The following is a 23,983-nucleotide window of genomic DNA, read 5'->3' as shown; positions in this document are numbered from 1 at the left end:
ATGAAGAAGGAAGGTAATGATTTCATTATTGTATGCATTTATGTTGATGATATCATTTACACTGGTTCTTCGAGTTCTCTTCTGGAAGAGTTTAAGTCTCAAATGATGAATGAGTTTGAGACGTCAAATATGGGTTTATTACATTACTTTCTTGGCCTTCAATTCCATCAAACTGAAGAGGGAATATTTCTTTCACAAAGGAAATATGCTAGAGACCTACTTAATAAATTTGGCATGCTTAATTGCAAGCCTGTGGCTACTCCAATGAATATCAGTGAGAAATTGCAACAGGTAAATGAAGAAGAATTGACAGATGCAAAGAGGTTCAGAAGCTTGGTTGGAGGTCTGATATATTTGACGCATACTAGACCCGATATTGAATATCATGTTGGTGTTATTTCTAGGTTTATGCAACAACCTTTAAAGGTATACTATGGGGCAGCAAAAAAAGTCTTGCGGTACATTGCTGGAACTTTGGACTTTGGTATTTGGTACTCCAAAACTGATAACTTCATATTGTGCGGGTACACAAATAGTGATTGGGCAAGTTCATTGGACGATAGACGGAGTGTTTCGGCGAATGTTTTCACTCTAGGTTCAGGTGTGGTGACTTGGAGTTCAAAGAAGCAAGATACAACATCATTGTCAACTTCAGAAGCTGAGTACATTGCAGCAACTTCAGCAGCTTGTCAAGCTATCTGGCTAAGGAGAGTGTTAGCAGATCTTTAACTGGAGCAGAGAGGAGCAACAGAGATATTTTGCGACAATAAAACAACTATCTCCATGACAAAGAACCCAACATTCCACAGCAGGACAAAGCATATTGATATCCGTTATCATTTTATCCGTGATTTGGTAGCAAAGGAGGAAATATTATTGGAATATTGCAGCACACAAGAGCAGTTGGCTGATGTATTGACAAAGGCTTTATCGAAGGAGAAATTCTGCTATTTCAGAGGATTGTTTGGTGTCTGTAGTTTTGAATCAAGAGGGAATGTTAAAGAGTGATTCAAAACGATTGACTGAATTGGGACATGGGTAGTTTAGTAGAACTAGTCTTTGGGTCTTTGTTAAGTAGTTTCCTATATTTACTCAAGTTTCATTAGTGTTGCTGATTAAGTGTCTTAGTGGGTTACATGACCTATATTTTAGGATTAGTTGTTTATCTCTTAACCTATATATCATGTGGGCATATTTTGTTATTTCTGTACTTTCAATTAATCTGAAATTAAACGTAGTCGCAGTTTTCCTTCTTTTTTTTTTTTTTATTTCTCTGTACTTTTTCTCCAACAATTGTCTTGTGTAGAAGTTTATTTGAAAGTGTTTTAATCTGAACTTTTGTAGGATTTGCAGGAGAGGTTGTAAGGATTTTTGTTCCATCACATATCACATAGGTTTCAAAATATGATTTTTTTTTCTCATAGACAATTTGATAGTTTTTGTCTGCGAAAATTTTTGGGGCATTCAAAGAGAGACTGTTGTTTGCCATTATGTTTGGTTACAAATTGGTTTAGAAAAGCTTATGCTTTGAAAAAAGCACGAGTCGAAAGTAGTAGCCCAGACGGGTTAAAATGGATCGCATTAACGGATTAAAAGGGTAGCCCTTACAGGTTAAAAATGGTATGGTAGTTCTTTGGAAGATTTCACAGATCTCGTAAGACTAATGAAGCTCTTGATACCACTGATGGTGTTTTTATTTTATTTTTTAAAATGGGGTAGTACAAGCTTTCAGTGATTTTATTAAGCATTTAGGCGCGCGCATCAAATAGCCAACATAAAATCCATGATTTGCATAATCTTAAAATTAAAAAAAAATCTAAAATATCTCAATAACTTAAACAACGAAACTAAAATTCAAATTTCAAATTTATTTTAAATTAGACAACTTATTATTCTAAAAAACTATTACAGTAACTAAAAAACAAACTTCAACACTTTTGTCCATAACATATGATAAAATTCACTCTTTTTATGCTTCCATGTGTCACACGACCAGACCGTCGTGAATGACACCCACACTAGTCCTCCGGTGGGAGAACCATTACTACAACCCAAACTAATAAACTCAACCAAAACTAAGTCATTTAAAGTTACAGAAGCATGTTTACATGTTAAGAATAAGAAACAGGGAGTTCCCATAAACTCCAAACCAAAGTCTAATCAAAACAAATCCAGAATAATACCTAGAACTTGAAAGTCAATGTACCAAAACATCTAAAGTTCAACAAGTCTAAGAAAATGGGTACAACCCAACTAAACATAAGAAATCCTAATGCAATAGTCTAAGTTCGAAATGGGGACATAAACGAAAGAGAACTCATGACAGCCCGGAAGAACTGGCTCACCCTTGAATTCGATGACGATCACTGATCTTCTAAGTGAGGTCTGTCAATAGCCGCCGGAAGATGCCCTGTACTCAACAAAGAAAGAGCAAGTGCAGTATCAATACACAACCACAGTGTACTGGTAAGATCACATGACTTTTCCAATAAGTGCAACATACATAAGCCATTACAACATAATATTAACATGCATACACCGAACATATACAATATCAATATTATTTACGAATAACGATCAAGTTCACAATTCTCAATTACACATTTATGTCAAGTCAATGGTCCTCTCATGGAACCCACACTCAAATTGTTAGTGTACCGGTACGTGGTACCTATTCCAAGTTAGCGTGTCGGATCGTGACACCTGTTCCAATATTTATTTCGGTACTTGGCAACCGATCCTAGTTAGTGTGTCGGAACGTAACACCCGATCTGTTCAACAAGCCACAATCATAATCACATTCTCATAATCATACAATCAAGTCATGATTCATAGCATTCAATCATTCAACTATCCTCATTTACGATTTGTGTGATCAATAATGCAACATTCGCATGCATACATACATCATAATGAAGCAAGAACAAACATATATCACACAACATGAAATCACAACCATCACCTACCTCGAACAAAGCTTGAATCCCCTAAGAAACTTGATTCTTCCCTTTCCGAATTCTTTCCGCTTGTTCTTGGTCTACAAACAATCCATATAACTCAAGAATCAATAAATGATGTCTAATTACTTGGATTAAAATCAACACTATCAACCCTAGATCAACCCCATGATCCCAATATCCAAATTAGGGCTTTTCCCCACTATCCAAATAGTTCCAAATTCCCCAACAATAATCACCCAAGAATCTAAGTTCTACGGATCGAAAAATGGATTTGGGGAGTTAAAACCTTACCTTTAGCCTTCAAAATGGTGGAAAACTGTCAAGAAAACACCTGTGATCGTCTCCTAGCTCTCAAAGTCAAAAAGTGCAGAATAAAATGTTTTTGTGGTTTATTTCTGACTTAAGTCGGGTTGTCCCGCCACAACGGTCCTTACCCCGCTACAGCGGTCCTGCCCTAGTGGGAAAATCCCGCCTTAGAGGCTTGCACGAAAACAGTGAGCAAATTTAAGAATTCCCAAACCCTCATTTCACAACACACCTTCATCCCATTATACTGAGAAAATACCCGCTCACTCTAAGCTCAATTTTGGGAGTTCTATTCACCCGAATTCAATTCTGTAAAGTCGTACGAGTTCCTTAACGTCTTAGGTATCTACTCATGTGATCAAAATCATATTTAGATCACTCAATTGTTACCAGATTTCCCTAGACCTTACTAACTCCGATTTCGTCCAAATCTGGACTAGGTTGGGAAATTCCAAGTTACTACGAAAAAGTTTTCCGGCCCAAAAAAAATTTCCGTTGGCTTTTCTATAACGACGGAAACAGGTTGTTACACCATGTCCACTTACTAAGTTGATAGCATTGTTGAAGGGAAAACTTAACAACACAATTGGTTGAGCATCAGAACTTTCACCTATTATTGAGGATTTGATTACTCACTCCCTTTTAAAAAATAAAAATAGCACAAATGAATATTGAAAAAATGTTTTAAGATAATAATTTAAAGGGAAAAGAGTCTGATATACCCCTCAACTTTGCTATTTGGAGTTGATATGTCCCTCGTTATGAAAGTAGCTTATATATACCCTTACCATTATACAAACGGCTCACATATACCCTACCGTTATAAAATGAGCTCACATATACCCTTCATTTAACGGGAGGGAAAAAATTAATTTTAAACTTATAATTTTTTTAAAAATCATTTAGGGGTATATAGGATTCTTCTAGCAAATTTCAAGGTATATTTCAATATTTTTCATACATAAATTATTTTTTGACTTCTTTGATTTTCATTATTTTAGTTTCTTATTCTTATTTTATTTTTTTCTTTCATTCCTTAGTGTAAAGAAAAACATTTAAAACTATTTTTTTGTGGCTATATTATAATTTAAAACTATTTTTTTTGGTTTATATTGTAATTTAATTTTTGTATTTGAAGAAAAAAAATTGGCCATCTATAATAAGTTTTACAAGAATATTAGTGAAACATAAATAAATTTGACCATCAAAATAATAAATCTAAATTAGTCATTCTAACAAAAAAAAAGTCAAAAAAAATATGTTTGAGGAAGATTAAATATACCCGTATGGGATTATAATTTTTTTTTAAAAATAATAAAAAATGAAACTAAAATTATTATTTTTTTCATTTCCGTTAGAGGGAAAGGGTATATGTGAGTCATTTGTATATAAGTAGGGGTATATATCAGTCACTTTCATAACGAGAGATATATCAGCTCTAAATGACAAAGTTGAGGGGTATATCAGACCCTTTTCCCTAATTTAAATGTCATTGGACATCTGCTTATAGTTAGGGTTGTTCAAAATCGAAACGAAAAAAAAAGTTATTGATTTATTGATTTAGCGGTTTTCGAAAGATCTTTCTGGACCAACAATTTGGAGAAAGGAGAGGAAATGACATAATTTCTAAATCTTCTGGAACCTACTTGTAAGAAAGGGTCCCTACACATGAACATGTTCGGGTAATGCTAAATGACTAGAAAATTTGGCCAGAAATTTAAAAAGTTTATATCTTTTTTATTTTAAAATAAACTAATCTTTTTTCCATTTTTTAATTAAAAGGTATTAAAGTTAAAAAGAGTAAAAATGTTTTAAAAGGTAAAATAACATAGAAAAAAATATCATTTTGGCCAAATTTTCTAGCCAAAAAGATTTTTCCCATATACATATATATAAACGTTCAAATGTGCGAGGGGAAGTACAATATACTTTGTAATCCCAGCAACTTGGTATAGAATTCAGCAATTACCAATCTATGAAATTACTTTCTATGTTAAAGTACTACCACACTGATGCAGATAGATTCCTCACATTAATATCATTATAGCTGCAGTAAGGACATAATAAAGCAGCTTCAACACACATATGTTAAAATATATCTAAGCAAGGAGTCCTCCAAATTTACAATAAATAAGCTCCATTAACTCAGCAAATATTTGAGACATAACACTCTTGATATTTAGGTTCATGGCATCCAGCCAATTATAAGCAGCTGCAGCACTGCTCCAACAAACAGCAACAACAAAGAGTAGCCAAACTGCAAAATAGATATGACTTATGATTAGTCAGAGAAAACAATCAGACACCATATGTATTAACCTTGTGTTTAAAGTTCTCATGTTGTCTTCTAGTTAATCTCTTTATACTGGCAAGAAGGTTTTTCTTTTTATTTATTTTCCCTGGGTGGTTCGAGAAGGAGGGAAGAGTTGAGGACGAGTATAGAGAAGATAGAAACACTACCAAAGCTTAGTTAATTAAAAAATTAATTTGCTATCCAAGAAGGTATACAAGAGAAAACTCACAGATTCACTGGTTGATGAATGTAAGAAATGGAGTAAATGTTTGCAGTAATTATAACCTAACAACATGCTTGTATGCCATCTAACTACCAGTCCAAGGATTGATGGTAATCTTATTAAATTAGAGGTTTTTATCTTGGAAATTTAATGCTTTAAGGAAATATTAAGGTCACTCATGTTAACAGTAAATCTCGGGTGTTTGGAGTGTTCTACTTAGAATGTCGATGGCTTACAAGTCTAATTCTAACGCTTTACGTCGTCCGTCGATAAGATGCGGGAGAATAAGGTTGTGAATGGTGATGGTATGAAGGAATTGTTATATGAAGATGTTTGCAATGTTAAATCAGAGTTAGAGGCCAAAGGGAGCCTTAAAACAAAAGTGCAAGTTAATGGTTTCGTGGTGGCAGAGTATTTCAAATGATCTCGTACACGGTCTTTACTTTGAACGATCATATCTCCCAATCTAAAAGAAATTAGACGACCTACTACCTATCCAATTAAGGTTTTTGAGTCTAGTTTCACACGAATTAAACCATTCGTCAACCCAATGTCGGAGTAAAAAGTTGTGAGTTTACTAATACGAACTGCCGGGCCAGAAAAAAACCTCGTGGATCAAGGTTCAGGGCGAGGCCCCTGCTCACTATGGAGGTAGCCCTGTGAGGCCGAGGACTATATGGGTGGGGTCTTTGTTATATAAACAAGACTTGGCGTTACAACCCCATTTTATTTCATTCCAACAGTTAGGAGCTCGTTCTCTCTCTCGATTTCCTCCTTCTAGCATCAAGAAGCTAAGGTAAGCTTATCCCCTCTCTAATTCCTTCATATTTCTAGATAGATTCACAATCCTCACATCGTAAAGGTTCTGAATTGTTACGAATTATAGGATTTCAACCTAGAGAAGAGGCATATATGGGAGTATTCTCATTCAATAGCCCATAGAGGCTTATTTGTTGGCAGTAGAGGCTCATTTGTTGGTCACCGAGGCTTATTGCTGATCCAGCGAGACTTATTTCCAGCCACCGAGGCCTATTTGCAGGTCAGTTAAGACTTACTTGTTAGTTCATCAAAGACTTATTTGCTGGCCCACAGAGGCTCGTTCACTGGCCATAGAGGCTGATTTGCAGAAAAGAGACATGTATACATTGTACCTATAGATGTTACGCCGAATGTGATGGGCTGCTCCTAGAGAACTAAATGTTGTTTCATGATACATAGCTTACAGATTATCTTCGGGTTCTATCTTTATTACTGTCATTACGTTTTGTGCTTCCTAGTAGAAATTCTATTCTCACTTGATATGTTATCTACCTTACATACTCGATACATTATTTCGTACTGACATCCCATTACCAGGGACTGTGATTCATGCCACAGCTCCAGGTTCATAGGTTGACAGACCCCATTGGCAGATTCAGACTATCCTTGTGGGTAATTATATGTTTTAGTTTTTGCATTTAAATTTCTATAATCAATAATCATTCTACTTTTTCCTCTTTTTTGTTCACTATGTTTATTTACTATAAATGCTGGGATTGTATGCAAAAAACATTTTCTCAAATATTTAAATACTTAATAGATAATGGAGCAACCCTCAGATACCATGGATAAGCAAGAGGCAAAGATATATTGTTCAACAAATATGCATAATTAATTTCATATATTCCTGAATATCATATATATGATTGAATAAATTTATGTTAGTTATTATGTATTAGAATTATTTGAATCATGATTTCTAGTTTATTAGCACACTGAAAACAGGGAGAAAACTTCTATATTATGTCATCCTAATGTTGAAATCGGTAGGCAAAGAAAGCTGTTTAGGGGAGTAAACAAAGTTGAGGAGCTGATAAGAAGAAAGTATCCGCTAAAGTACGATACTAGTAGTGACAGAAGAACATGATAAACAAAAAATCTAGCTCATAATGATCTAATATGAATTTAATCAATTATGGATATAATAGGAAGGAATAATTGAAAATAAAAAACTTGCATAACAACGAACATGACTACATATATGCATGATGAAATGATAAAAAACTATGAAACTTTAATCTTATATATACTTAAAGGTATAGAGATAATTGAATTAAGAAGAATCATATGGGGAAAAATATTTAATGATAACGAATCAGAAGATATATTAAATCAACAATGGTATGAAAAAAACCTACATGATTTAGATCTCGAAAGAATAGAATGGTATGATTTAGAAATAAATTCAGATTAAAATGAACTACGAATATTCACAATATTGGACAGAAGCTATGGAAAATATAAAACTATTAGAACAATTAATGAAAAATAATTTATATATGTACCTAAGAACCCAAGATATGTTATATCTAGAATATATCATAAATAATATTAAAGAGATATCAATATTAAGACACTTAGCAAAAGAATATTATAATAAAATCTTTAAAATGGATTCCTCACCTACCAAAAATATCATGAATTCCTCACCTATTACACTACCAAAAATATCATGAATCCCTCACCTATCAAAAATAGTATATCACCTACCAATAAGAAGAATTTCGCACCGAAAAATAGTATCAGAGCCATGGATGAAAAAAAATATAAGAAGTAACATATAGGTAGAAAGTTAAGAAAAATAAGAAGAAAATTAAACAAATTATATCCAGAATATAAACAACTCAATATCACAAAAACTGATAACGGCAAATTAGATCAATTAATAGATAATATATCTAAAATAGAATATAAATATATTCAATATTTAAAGATACAATGAATAACGAGAATAATGAATATAGACAAAAACTTGCTGAAATAATTATAGCAAAAAGACAAAAATTGAGACATAGGCAAAATAGACTTAACAATAATATATTTGCAGGAATTTGTAAAAAAAACTATAATAGCACAAAGAAAAACTATTTTATATCTACAAATACAAATAGAAAACTTAGAATATAAACTACAACACAATTTATAAACGAATAAAGAAGAATACGCAATAGATGAAAAAACATATGAAAACTATGACGGATTAAAAATAAAAATAATATTTTCTAATCTAGGAAGAAGATATAAGAAAATAGGTGACAATCTAAGTTTAATGTTAGAAAAAGAAACGGTAAAACTAGAAGATAGTTTAACTGCTATAATAAGAATAACAAAAGAAAATGAAGAAATATATAGAAAAACATAAATTGAAAAAATAAAACAACAGGCAAAAAAGGAAGTACAACAATTAGAAGAAGTAAAAAATACTAAAATAATAGAACTAGAAAAAGAGCTGGCAATGTTAAAAGAAATGTATGAAATGAAACAAAAAGAAAAAGAACAAAAAACAAAATTAGCAAATGAGATAATTAAATTTAAAGAAAAATTGCAATTAGAAAATGAATTAGAAGAAAAAGAAGAAAATAACCAAGATAATCTACCTGAAATAAGAATTGATGAAATAAATGACGATGATCTAGATGAACAACATTCGGAAACAAGTGAAACATATACGAAACTTTTAACAAACATAGATAATACAAAGAATTTAGAAGTAAATAAATGAGACATAGACATGGATGAAAAATCTAGTACATCAGGAATAAAACCCCAAAAAATTTAAAATATTATAATACAAACTATGAACAATATGATAAAGAAAAAACTATATGAGATAAAAGATTGAATAAAAAATGGACACCCAAACCAATAACTGAACAACATAATTTTTTAGATTTAAACTGTGTAGCAGATATAAATAAAACAATCTAATTATGGATGAGATATATATCAAAACAATTAATAGATAACAAAATAGGAATAACAGAAACACCATGATATATAGAAAGAACACTTATAGGAACAGTAAAATTATGGCTACAAAATTTATCAGATGAAAGTTTAAAAACTCTGAGAAGTAATAAAAAATCTAATGGTGAATTAGCTACTACAACTATGAAAATATTATATAAGTATGAAGTAGCTATAAAAAATGAATTTAGTAGTATTACAACAGAAGTAGAAGAACAAAATAGAGAAAAAATCATAAATCGAAATCTAATGACAAAATTAGCAATATGTAATATGTGTCATATAGATGAATATACATGTGCATTTAGAGAATACTATTATAAATGAACATATAACACAAAAGAAAGTAGAGAAATAATAAAATTATATTTTACAAAATTACCAGAACCTTTTAATTCAAAAGTAATAAAAAGTTGGAATGAAGCAGGATTAACAGATACCTTAGGAGCTAGAATGAAATTCTTATAACGATGCTTTATAGAACTGTGTGAAAAACATAAAGAAGAAATAAAAATAGAAAAGATATTAGTAAAAAACCTAGCATGTTGCAAAAATAAAACAGCACCCCAATTTGGTTGTACGGATAGATATTATAAAAATAAAAAAAGAAATTATAAAAGATATAGATGAAAATATAAGTATAAAAGACCAAAGAGAAACTACTACGTAAAAAACTACAAAACCAAAAGACCATATAAACCAAAGAAAAACTAACGGAATGTACTTGTTATAATTATGAAAAATTAGGACACATAATTAAAGATTACAAATTACCTAAAAATCCAAAGAAAAAACAAATATCAGAAATACTGGTAGACAATGAAAAATATACACAAATAAAGTACGTAGATTATGAATTAGAAAGTGAAGATAGTATATATGAATTATCAGAAAACGAAACAGACGAAATGAAAAATAATTCAGTAATAGAATCAGTTAATGAATACTATATAAATGACTGAAACAAATATACAAATAATAACTAAAGAAAAATATCAAGATGAAAAATCGACAGAACAAAAAATAATATTTGATAATAATATATTTGAACAAATAAAAGGAAAGGAATTAGACCTAAGCGTAGAAAAAATATTTGAAATACCAACAATAAGAAACTGGTTTAAACGACAAAAAAAAGAATATTATGTAGTAAGTCAAATAGAACATATCATAGATTGCAAATACACCAAAGGAAATGCTAAAATATCAATAATAAACAAACAAATAATAAATAAAGAAATACAAGATATTAAGGCTAAAAATTCAATTAAATATGTACATTTAGGAGAAACAAAAATACTAATAAAAGCATGTTTTAGAGAAGGAATAGATAAACCCATAGAAATATATACTTAGCGGATGATAGAATTATACAACTCATAGAAAAAATTATAATAAGTGCAGTAAAAGGTAACCTCATATACCAAAAATTTAAATTTATAATAAGTGTTAACTACTCAGTAGCAATAAATGACAGGAAAATAGATAAATCACTAGTATTATATTGAAAAATGTCAGGGATAGAACTAGCCACAGGAAGTAAGATATTTATAGCTAGATGTAAAAATTTGTATGTTCTAACAACAAAACATAAGATAACAGCAAAAAATAAAATAAATAAAATAAAAATAGAAAATCCTTTTGAAAGAATAGTTACAGTCATAGATAATAATAACTATAGTTATAATGAGATTGACATAGAAGAAAATTTAGAAATAGTAAAAGAAAGATTAAGCATATAAAAAAGAATAAACTATGAAATACCCTAAATATCATCAAAAATGAGTAACTCGAGAAGAACAGATAAAACTCCACAAAAATCAATAGAAGAAGAAATAGAACCATATCATTACTACATAACGGGAGTAATGGAACAACGAAAATACTTAATATTAATAAATACAGGACAAGAAGAAAACTATATTACAAGAGAATTAGTAATAGAAGATGAAATAATAACTACTGAACAATCATGCCCTGAACTACCAAAGGCATTAATATATACCGAAGAAACTACAGAAAAGGAAATAATTATTGAAGGAGTACCAATAGTAATAAAGTTTAAAATATATCAAGGAGATAAAAATATCACTTTAGAAATAAAATAGTTAGAACAAGTAAAATCATATAATCTAGAAGACAAACAGTTGACGATAAATTATGAAAATAAAAGAGTATTAATAAAAATAACTTTAGTATGATAAAAATATGAAAATGTATATACTTGCAATGATAATAATTGAGGGATATTACAACAGATATTATACATCAATGATAGATACAGAGCAGAAGCTAATATATCTAAATACAATTGTTTACCAGAAGATAAATGGAAAAAATTAAAAACACTGATAGTAATAACAGGATTTAATAATGAAGGAAGCATGATCACATATAAGACAAAAAATATAAAAATACAAATATGGGATAAGATTTTAACTATAGAAGAAATGTATAACTTTGTACTTACAACAAAAGATATGCTGTTAGGAATGCCATTTTTAGAAAAATTATACTCACATATAATAACAAAAACACATTGGTGGTTCACAACACCATGTAAACAAAAAATAGGTGCAAAAAGAGTGAATAACAAAATACGAAAAACAACAGAATAGATAAAAGGTAGTGGAAAAATTACACAAAAATTAGAAAATATAAAAGAAGAAGACCTTAAAATAGAATTAATTATATTCTCTATAGATAAAGTAAAAATAATCCAAAATAAGTTAGAATTATTATATAATGAAGTTCCTTTACAAAGATGGGAAAAACATAAAACAAAAGTAAAAATTGAGCTAATTAATAATAACCCAAAAATCATTAAAATATAATTTTAATGATTTAAGATACATATAAGTGAATTACTAGAAAAAGAGTATATACAAGCATACAAATCCAGCATTTATAGTAAATAAACATAGTGAACAAAAAAGAGAAAAAAGTAGAATGGTTATTGATTATAGAAATTTAAATGCAAAAATTAAAACATATAATTACCTAATACCAAATAAAATATTAAAAAATAAGACAAATACAAGGATATAATTACTTTAGTAAATTTGACTGCAAATCAGGATTTTACCACTTAAAGTTAGAAGAAGAATCTAAAAAACTTACAGCATTTACAGTACCACAAGGATTTTATGAATGGAATGTATTACCATTTGGATATAAAAACGCACCAGGTAGATATCAACACTTTATGGATAACTACTTTAAACAACTAGAAAATTGTGTAGTATATATTGATGATATATTACTATATTCTAAAACTCAAGATAAACACATAAAATTATTAGAAAATTCATACACATTATAGAATATTCAGGCATAAGCCTAAGTAAAAAAAAAGCAGACATAATGAAAAACCAAATAGAATTCCTAGGAATACAGATAGATAAAAATGCAAACGCATATAGCACAAAAAATAATTAACTCAAATAAACAGCTAGATACAAAAAAGAAATTACAATCATTCTTAAGACTAGTAAATCAAGTAAGAGAATACATACCAAAATTAGCAGAGAATTTAAAACCATTACAGCAAAAATTAAAGAAAGATGTAGAATACGAGTTTGATAAAAAAGACCAAACACAAATACAAAAAGTAAAATTATTATGTAAAAACCTACCTAAACTAGATTTTCCGAATGAAAACAAAATATTTACTTATATAGTAGAATCAGACGCCAGTGAAAAAAGTTATAGATGAGTCTTAAAATAGAAACATGATAAAGAAAAAATAAAACATCATTGTAGATATTATTCAGGAACATTTACTAATGCAGAAATAAATAGAAAAGAATTATACTCAGTGTATAAATGTTTACTATCATTTGAACGATATATTGTATATAATAAATTTATTATAAGGACATATAACACACAAGTAAAATACAGGATTCAGTAACTACAAAAGAAATAAGAAGATTGGTATTAAATATATTAAATTTTACATTTACTATTGAAGTAATAAAAACTGACAAGAATTTTATTGCAGATTACTTATCAAGACAAAACTACTCAAACTGAGAAAGAAAATATAATCGAAGAGATACTCAAAGCCATCACTACATTTTGTATCAAAGTGGACAGTATGGACAATGAGATACAAAAGTTAAAGACTAATGAAGATAATCTGAAGTCTAAAGCTAGTACAAGTCAGCAACATGACAATAAAAATGCGGAGCTAAGTCAATCGGAAGAATTTAAAAATCCAGAGTTAAGAGGTGACGTTGGGAAACACCTTAAAACCCATAATGATTGTTTAAATACAGTTGCAGGTATAAGTAAACAAGTTAGTGAAAAACAGCATAAGAATACAAACTTAAACCAGCTATTTGAAAAACCATTTACCCCAAGAACGTCAAGAAACACATTGACTATGGAACCACAAACCTCTACATATGCAGATAGTCTACAGAACGAGAAAAAAATTATATAACCATGTTATGAGAACCTATATTGAAAATATATACAAAATTCAAACTTATTTAAACATTAACCCTAGATCCACTACAACCAAAGAACCAAATCAATACTACATAACCCAAAAATTACAAGGTTATAACAAGTTAATCGCACAACCAAAACCTAACGCCAATTTAGTAAGAACATGTTACAATTATGGACTATTAAATACCGTATATACATAAGATGGAGAAGAGATAAGTGGAATATCAGAACTACATAAATCATTCGTCACATATAAAAGAGTTACCAAAGAAAACTTATTTTGTATAAAGTTTTATACAGTACCAGCGGAGATATTATACGAAGAAATAAAACCTCTGATTCAAGTTATTAAGTTTTATACAGCACCACGCCAATTTTAACTCTTCGTATAATATCTCCGCTGGCGCTGTATAAAAATTTACATAAAATAAGTTTTCTTTAGTGACTCTTTTATATGTGACGAATGATTTGTGTAGTTCTGGTATTCCACTTATCTCTTCTCCATCGTATGTATATACGATATTTAATAGTCCATAATTGTAACATGTTCTTACTAAATTGGCGCTAGTTTTTGGTTGTGCGATTAACTTGTTATAAGCTTGTAATTTTTGGATTATGTAGTCTTGATTTGGTTCTTTGGTTGTAGTGGATCTAGGGTTAAAGTTCAAATAAGTTTGGATTTTGTATATATTTTCAATAGGTTCTCGTAACATGGTTATATAATTTTTTCTCGTTCTGTAGACTATCTGCATATGTAGAGGTTTGTGGTTCCATAGTCAATGTGTTTCTTGACGTTCTTGGGGTAAATGATTTTTCAAATAGATGGTTTAAGTTTGCATTTTTATTCTGTTTTTCACTAACTTGTTTACTTGTATTTGCAGTTGTATTTAAAAAATCATTATGGGTTTTAAGGTGTTTCCCAACGTCACCTCTTAACTCTGGATTTTTAAAGTCTTCCGATCGACTTAGCTCCGCATTTTTATAGTCATGCTACTGACTTGTACTAGCTTTAGACTTCAGATTATCTTCATTAGTCTTTAGCTTTTGTATCTCATTGTCCATACTGTCCACTTTGATACAAAATGTAGTGATGGCTTTGAGTATCTCTTCGATTGTATTTTCTTTCTCAGTTTGAGTAGCTTTGTCTTGATAAGTAATCTGCAATAACATTCTTGTCAGTTTTTATTACTTCAATAGTAAATGTAAAATTTAATATATTTAATATCAATCTTCTCACTTCTTTTGTAGTCACTGAATCCTGTATTTTTCTTGTTAGCCACCATTTTACTTGTGTGTTATCTGTCCTTATAATAAATTTATTATATACAATATATGGTTCAAATGATAGTAAACATTTATACACCGACTATAATTTTTTCCTATTTATTTCTGCATTAGTAAATGTTCCTGAATAATATCTACAATGATGTTTTTTTTTTTTTTTATCATATTTGTATTTTAAGACTCCTCCATAACTGTTTTCACTGGCGTCTGATTCTACTATATAAGTAAATATTTTGTTTTCATCCGGAAAATATAGTTTAGGTAGGTTCTTACATAATAATTTTACATTTTGTATTTGTGTTTGGTCTTTTTTATCAAACTGGTATTCTACATCTTTCTTTAGTTCTTGCTGTAATAGTTTTAAATTCTCTGTTAATTTTGGTATGTATTCTCTTACTTGATTTACTAGTCCTAAGAATGACTGTAATTTCTTTTTTGTATCTAGCTGTTCATTTGAGTTAATTATTTTTTGTACTATATGCGTTTGCATTTTTATTCCATTTTTATCTATCTGTATTCCTAGGAATTCTATTTGGCTTTTTATTATGTCTGATTTCTTTTTACTTAGGCTTATGCCTGAATATTCTATAATATGTATGAATTTTCTAATAATCTTATGTGTTCATCTTGAGTTTTAGAATATAGTAATATATCATTAATATATACTACACAATTTTCTAGTTGTTTAAAGTAGTTATCCATAAAGTGTTGATATCTACCTGGTGCGTTTTTATATCCAAATGGTAATACATTCCATTCATAAAATCCTTGTGGTACTGTAAATGCTGTAAGTTTTTTAGATTCTTCTTCTAACTTTAAGTGGTAAAATCTTGATTTGCAGTCAAATTTACTAAAGTAATTATATCCTTGTATTTGTCTTATTTTTAATATTTTATTTGGTATTGGGTAATTATATGTTTTAGTTTTTGCATTTAAATTTCTATAATCAATAACCATTCTACTTTTTTCTCTTTTTTGTTCACTGTGTTTACTTACTATAATTGCTGAGTTTGTATGCTTGCTATTGCTTTCTTGTATATACCCTTTTTCTAGTAATTCACTTATATGTATCTTAAATTCCGTTAAATCATTAAAATTATATTTTAATGATTTTTGGGTTATTATACTATTATTATCAATTAGCTCAATTTTTACTTTTGTTTTATGTTTTTCCCATCCTTGTAAAGGAACTTCATTATATAATAATTCTAACTTATCTTGAATTATATTTACTTTATCTATAGAGAATATAATTAATTCTATTTTAGGGTCTTCTTCTTTTATATTTTCTAATTTTTGTGTAATTTTTTCACTACCTTTTATCCATTCTGTTGTTTTTCGTTTTTTGTTATTCAGTTGATATCAGTTGTCTAGGTGAGGATATGTGTGTGTGTGCTGAAGAATTTATGGTAGGTGATGATAAACTCTATCCTCCTATTATTTCCCTATTTTTAGTGAGACAACTGATATCAACTACTAATACTCAGTTGATATCAGTTGTCTAGTTGAGGATATATATGTGTGTGCGCTGAAGAATTTATGGTTCAGATGATAAACTCTATCCTACTATTATTTCCCTATTTGTCGATTAAGAGAGTTACAGGTTGGTTCACTCGGTCAGGTATGGCACCAGGTGCCAGTCTCGCCTTCAAGGTTTGGGGCGTTACATTAACAAGGAGAGATAAGGTCACACATGTTAACAAGGAGAGACTAAGGTCACTCATGTTAACAAGGAGAGATTAAGTCTCTCATGTTAACAAGGAGCAGATTCACAGACGGAATAGTTGGGGATTATAATTTATAACTACTACTGATTCTAAAATTTGAAATGTGAACTAAAAGTGGAATACAAAGCAATACATTTTAATTTGCTTGGTGCAGCTTGCTAGTCATATTCACCAGAGCATCTCATGAAACCACCATATCAAGCTGATGGCTATGCGTATTTGGAGGACAACTGGACAAGTAAAAGGTAGGTTCCTAGAATTTGCTAGCTTGAACACCTTCAATCTGGAAGCACACTATATCCTATATATATTAGTTTATTATACTAATTTTTTTCCTAATATATGGAAGATTAACTTGAAGCAACCCCCTTAAGGTTGAATAAGATCTTTGCTCTATCAAACGACTCAAGTTCATCTCCCCCCCTTGTTTTGACAAGTTGTTTACTTGACACACTACAACAAAAATAGCTTTTAGTGACAATAGAGAGTGCTAAAGTTTTTACCGACATTAATTAAGTGTCATTAGATTCAATGCCGCTAAAGGCTTTAGGAACATATACAAAGAGTGATAATTGCCGCTAAAAATACATCTTTAGCGGCAATTAAGCTATTGCCGTTAATTAATTGCCACTAAAGATCATTTTTGATGTAGTGGCATAATAAAGAATTCAGAGTATTGTAACATGTTAAACCTCTGTAAGAGTTGGATAGAAGATCTTAAATCTTTTTATACCTTTTACACCACATTATCACTCCATAAATCAGAAACTAAAGGATGAGTTAATTAAAAGAACACCACAGGTAATTGATGAAACCTATTTCTGTATTTAAGAGCCTCATTTTAGGTCCACAAGTTTGATTGATTTCCTTCAAGTCCACATACTAATTGCAGTCACGATTGTCCATGCTACTCCTAACCCACATATTATATCCAAATATGACTATTCATCATAAGCAAATTAATCAATCAAAGCAGTTGTAAGCTCCCATCACTGTTTCAGTAAAATAGCCCATGGGCATGGGATAGGAACAATCAAGAGTTGACCAAGCAGAAACCCTGTTATGAACCAAAATCCAACACTCATCACTATGAAGTAGAATGTTTTCCCGCATAGGATGTGTGATTAGTTCTTCCAAAGTACCATCCCTTTATTTCAAATTTGATGATCACCACATCAAAGTTCCTCAAGACATCTTACTGTTTTCTGATATTGTATTAAAAGTCTTTTGCATAGTTACCAAAAGAAAAATTGTTCAGTTTTTACCAGTTCAAAGAAAACTGCATTCATCTTGGCCAAGATTTTCAATACGTTCTTTTCTCTCTCTTTTACAGGCAAAAGGGTGAACCATCTTGACAATGGTTGGTAATGAAGTTAATGCATTGTACATATGTTAATGTAGGATTGTTATTCGGCCTCAAATTTTCTCAAGATCCCACATTTCATCCAAAAACATAAGTGCACAGCCTATCACAACTTTCTTCTCTAAATTCAGAGTCAATGCAAGTAATGTCACAGCAGATTACTGTCTCATGCTACCTACTGAATTATTGCTGGTGAACTATAGAAGAATTTTCAATAGCACATTATATCACAACAGTTGATTTAACATGTTAAGAGGGAAGTAATTGTAAGCTTCTCGACAGGGGTGGACCCACATAGAGTCCGCTCGAGCACCCATTAACCTCGTCTCTATATATATATATATGTAGAAATTAAGAGACATTTGTATAAAATTAACATAGAGCACCCAGTGAACAAATGATCTAGAGTTTTTAATTTTTTTTTTTACTCTGCCACTTTCAGAGCACCCACAACCTTAAAATCTTAGATTAACCACTTCCAAAGTCGAGTGTCTAGGAAAAAACTCCTATTTCAGGTGGACCGAGAAAGGAAGAAGATCATTTGTTTTATCTTTGGTCTCACTTGTCGAAAAAATCTATTTTTGGGAACTTGACGCTATTTTAGGGGAAATGATTACAAAAAGATGTGGAATTGCCGGGAGCTGTACAAATAAAAAAAATTTCAACTGATGAATTGTAGAATCTTGAAAATTGAGTTGCACATGGAGGACTGAAGAGAGTGAGAGAATGAAAGACGTACCAGCCCTTTAAAAAGGAACAACAACCACTGCTATCATGATCAGCAGGCTGGTCATGGTGGATGTGATCAGGAGGCGGATATTGATCATTAAAGTATCCCTGATAACTGGGAGGTCCTGGTGGTGGTGGTGGTGGTGCTTCACCGTAGTACCCAACTGGTTCTGGCTGTCCTGGAGGTGGGTATCCTTGTGGCCCTGGCGGTGGTGGAGCATAACCTAACAATCAAGTTTAACAAAACAAAATTTAGTAAAATTGAAACTAATTGGGTATGTATAAGTATAATCAGTGTGTTAATTAATTAAACTTGCCTGGTGGAGGATAGGGATCTTCATGAACATGCTCGTAACTCATTCTGTTTTTGCTTGGGACTGCTACCACTGATGACTTTTAAAGGAATAAGGAATTGGTGTGAGACTTTAAACTTAGCAGATAAGGAGGATTTTTCGTAGTGGTTGAATTAATTATTGTAAGTACTGTCATGTCTCTTATGACACCTAATTCAACCACTAGCAATGTAGCACAAGTAATGATTCACGTGTTGTACTAGGGACAACTTTGCTCTTGCTACTTATTTGTCATTTTCTTTTCATACCCAAAACTATGCTACACCTACCATTTTACCAAAGCCAAACTAAGCCACTTGTTCTAAGTTGCATGATTTCAATGTTTGTGTCTCGTATATTAACACTAGATAGCACGGGCCCAATAATATAAATGATATGTTTTGGGGCTAATGACCGAGTTTTTGAAGCGATTGTTTGCGTGGATAAAGGAATAAGTTTTTTTATCACAAACATGTACTTTCTTTGACGCTATTTAAGACATAATAAGACTAGCCACATACAACATTTTTGAAATATTTTATGTTGTCAATTACCATGATTTATAGTATTTTTACGATAGATTCACTTCAAGAATCAGTGGAATTTTTTGTTTTTTTTTTCAAAACATATTTTATGTTATCAATTATCATGATTTATAGTATTTTTATGCAATTTTTAAATATAAAAAAAATAAAAAAATAAAACAAATAAATTAAAATGGACCCAATATATGTTTTTTTTTGTCTCAATTTATGTGACACAAATGAAATTTGGAGAGTCATCCAAATTTTCATATGTTTTTTAAAAAAAAATTAAGTTATTAATTATTGTGATTTATAAAATTTAGTTTTTGAAGCGATTGTTTGCGTGGATAAAGGAATAAGTTTTTTTTATCACAAACCTGTACTTTCTTTGACGCTATTTAAGGCATAATAAGACTACCCACATACAACATTTTTGAAATATTTTATGTTGTCAATTACTATGATTTATAGTATTTTTACGATAGATTCACTTCAAGAATCAGTGGAATTTTTTGTATTTTTTTCAAAACATATTTTATGTTGTCAATTATCATGATTTATAGTATTTTTATACAATTTTTAAATATAAAAAAATAAGACAAATAAATTAAAATGGACCCAATATATGTTATTTTTGTTGTCTCACTTTATGTGACACAAATGAAATTTGGAGAGTCATCCAAATTTTCATATGTTTTTTAAAAAAAATTTAAGTTGTTAATTATTGTGATTTATAATATTTTTATGTAACTTTGAAATAACGTACATTACTGATCACATTGTCCTAATTTATGTGATATGGATAAAATTACAAAATTAACCCTTTTAGAATATATATATTTTAAGTTGTTGATTATTATTATTTATAATACTTTTTTGGTAATTTTAAAATGATATGTGTTATTTTTTCTGTCCCAATATATGTGAGCCTGATACAATTCTGAGAGTCAACCTATTTTATTATATAGCTTTTAGATATTTTAAATTGATAATTATTGTAATTTTTAATGCTTTTTAAGTCATTTGTAAATGACATATGTTGCTTCCTTGATTGGGACTTTTCCATTTGTGACTTTTATATATATATAAGCAACATATATCATTTACAAATGACTTAAAAAGCATTAAAAATTACAATAATTATCAATATATATTCTACTATATTATAAAAGGGAGTTTAGGCCCAATATATATATATAATTTAGAAGAGAGTTTATGCCCAAGTTCTACTATATAATAAATATAATATATAATATTCAAGAAAGTCTCAATCTTGAATATTATATATTATACTTGGGCATAGTAGAAATTTTAAAAGTCCCACAAGTATAATATATAATATTGAAGATTGGGAAAAGTCCCAATCTTGAATATTATATATTATAATTGGGCCTGAACTCCCTTTTATAATATAGTAGAATATATATAGTCCCAATCTTGAATATTATATATTATAATTGGGTCTGAACTCCCTTTTATAATATAGTAGAATATATATATATATATATATATATAAATATTATATTTATTATATAGTAGAACTTGGGCATAAACTCCCTTTTAAATTTATATATATATATATATATATATATATATATATATAATTTTAAAAGGGAGTTTATGCCCAAGTTCTACTATATAATAAATATAATATATAATATTCAAGAAAGTCCCAATCTTGAATATTATATATTATACTTGGGCATAGTAGAAATTTTAAAATTCCCACAAGTATAATATATAATATTGAAGATTGGGAAAAGTCTCAATCTTGAATATTATATATTATAATTGGGCCTAAACTCCCTTTTATAATATAGTAGAATAAAGTTTCAGTAGCTATATCTTCTATATTTTATATTATATCATAATAAAAGATAACACTTTCTCATATAGAAAGATGATGGTTTTTTTAATGAGTTATGACATTTCTAAAGGATTGTAATTTTTCTAAGGATTGTAAATTCACTTGTTCATATTGCCTTTTATTAACTATAAACAGAGGAGTTCTATCACATTTTCAAACTACAAAATTTCTAAATATTCTATTATTTAATTTCTATTTTAAAAACACCCAAATTAGTATATCATCTTTTTTTTTTAATTGAAAGGAGGTCTAGTTGACCATTTATTATCAAAGCCCAAAATTGGCCCAAAAGTACTACAATACTAACTCAAACAAAAACAACAAAATAAGCAGAAAAAGGAAAGAAGAACAAAACTAAATGAAAATGGGAAATTCCAGCCGCCATTCTTCAGAACTTCATCTAGCAAAACAACCATGGAGGACAACGGAAGACGTGGAGTCGATTCCCTTCAGGCTACTAGAGCTCACAACGTAGGTGCCAGTGAGTCTTGATTGTTTTACAAGGGCATTCAAACCTCTCACAAATGCCATAAATTAATCAAATAAAGGCTTCTTCAACTCCTAGCACTACAAGTCCTATCTTGCACAACCATGGTGAGACCAACTCCTCTCTATCCAGAACCCCTTAGGCGATTAGGTAGTAATCTTCACTATGTTTTCTCTTTCTTGACAGGTTGAGCTCAGCTTGGAGCTAATACCACTGTCTAAGCCAGAAGAATCCATAGATCCATTTATTAACTAATCGAGTAAGTGAATCACTCTTCATATTGACTTGTGTGTGAAAATTTCCCCATTGCCCCAATGATTGATTTTCGATTTGGTTACCCATTGGAATTTTTTGCAATTTCAAGAATGGATTTGTAGTTATTGCAATTGTTAATTGTTGTTTGTTCTTTGTTGTGCTCCCCTCCCCCTAATGTTGAAATTACCATCCTGGTATTTTTTTTATTCTAAGATTTGGGGTCTGATTCTTGTCCAACTGTAATATACTTCTAGCTTCTCTTGATATTTCTTGAATTGATGAATATGTTAGGAGATCTGTACCTGCAAAATAGACACGTTTAGCAAAAAAGTCTGCCAGTTTGTTGCCTTCCATGTAGGTGTGTTCTACAGTTGTGTTTGACTCCACCAATAAACTCTTTATCTTTGTGATATCTACTATAATGCACCATGGAGTTTCCCACCCTCCATCTAATATGTTCTTTATGGCTAAAGAGTCTGTCTCCATTGTCAGTGGAAGATAATGGTGATTAATACAATACTCTAATCCCATTTTGAATGCTAAAACTTCTACCACAAGGTTGGAGTTCACCCCAAACCCTCTCCCTTCAGTATACATCAAGTTTCCTGCTTCATTTCTAACACAAAAAGCACCTGAGCTAGGATCAGGGTTCCCTTTTGCAGCCCCATCAGTGTTACACTTATATCCCCTGCTAGGAGTTTTCCAGTAAACCATTTTGTACTCAATCCTTGGTGTATATGCTTCTAGGAATTGCACTAGGTCAATCCATGATGTGGGGAGATTATGTAACCAAGGATATAAGTTTTGAGCCATGTACACCAGACTTCTGCAGATTTCCATCCTCATGCTAATTGCTGATAATTTCCCTCCATGTTTTATTGTATTTCTTCTCTTCCATATGTGTCACAAAATGAACATGGGAACAACCTTATAGATAGGTTTGACCTTTGGTACACCATTTGTCAGCCACCATTTATAAATACTATCTTTCATGTGGATAAATGGACCATCTACTTATGTTCTTGCTGCAAAGAAAAGCCATAATGCTTTAGAATCAAGGTAAATCATGAAAAAATGCTCTATTGTTTCTTGAACTCCTTCTCCACAGCAACAACAAATCATTTCATCACATATCCTATTTCTTATCAGAACCTCCCCAATAGGTAACCTCTTCTTCCAAAGCCTCCACGAGAAAAAGGATACCTTAAAAGGAACCCCTCTACTCCAAATATGCTGAAAACAATGTTGAACATCTCCTTTTTGTCTGATGCTATCCTAGGCAGATCCTACAGTAAATTTTCCTGATTTATTCTACATCCACCAGGGCTTATCCCATACCTCAGAATTTTCTTCACAATTTACTTAAGTAAGACCATGTTTACTCACTTT

The 23,983-nt window shown here is 30.4% G+C and overlaps 3 protein-coding genes across 3 annotated transcripts; 1 reads left to right on the top strand and 2 right to left on the bottom strand.

Annotated features, from left to right (window-relative positions):
• On the top strand, positions 1 to 729 carry LOC125825344 (secreted RxLR effector protein 161-like). Its single transcript, XM_049504689.1, has one exon. It carries the CDS (start codon positions 1 to 3, stop codon positions 727 to 729), a length of 729 nt encoding a protein of 242 aa, XP_049360646.1.
• Positions 730 to 5,192: 4,463 nt separating this feature from the next.
• On the bottom strand, positions 5,193 to 19,560 carry LOC125825340 (cysteine-rich and transmembrane domain-containing protein WIH2-like). The gene is made up of 3 exons (XM_049504686.1): positions 19,447 to 19,560; positions 19,140 to 19,353; positions 5,193 to 5,523 (listed from the first exon to the last, which is right to left on the bottom strand). Exons 1-3 carry the CDS (start codon positions 19,487 to 19,489, stop codon positions 5,469 to 5,471), a joined length of 312 nt encoding a protein of 103 aa, XP_049360643.1. The 5' UTR covers positions 19,490 to 19,560; the 3' UTR covers positions 5,193 to 5,468.
• A 3,217-nt stretch (positions 19,561 to 22,777) lies between these two features.
• On the bottom strand, positions 22,778 to 23,308 carry LOC125825343 (uncharacterized). Its single transcript, XM_049504688.1, has one exon. It carries the CDS (start codon positions 23,306 to 23,308, stop codon positions 22,778 to 22,780), a length of 531 nt encoding a protein of 176 aa, XP_049360645.1.
• Positions 23,309 to 23,983: the final 675 nt, after the last annotated feature.

This window comes from Solanum verrucosum, unplaced genomic scaffold (genome assembly GCF_900185275.1).
Source record: "Solanum verrucosum unplaced genomic scaffold, falcon-dt-bn FXZP01000051.1, whole genome shotgun sequence".
Taxonomy (NCBI): Eukaryota; Viridiplantae; Streptophyta; class Magnoliopsida; order Solanales; family Solanaceae; genus Solanum; species Solanum verrucosum.
This window is presented reverse-complemented; position numbering and strand designations above follow the sequence as displayed.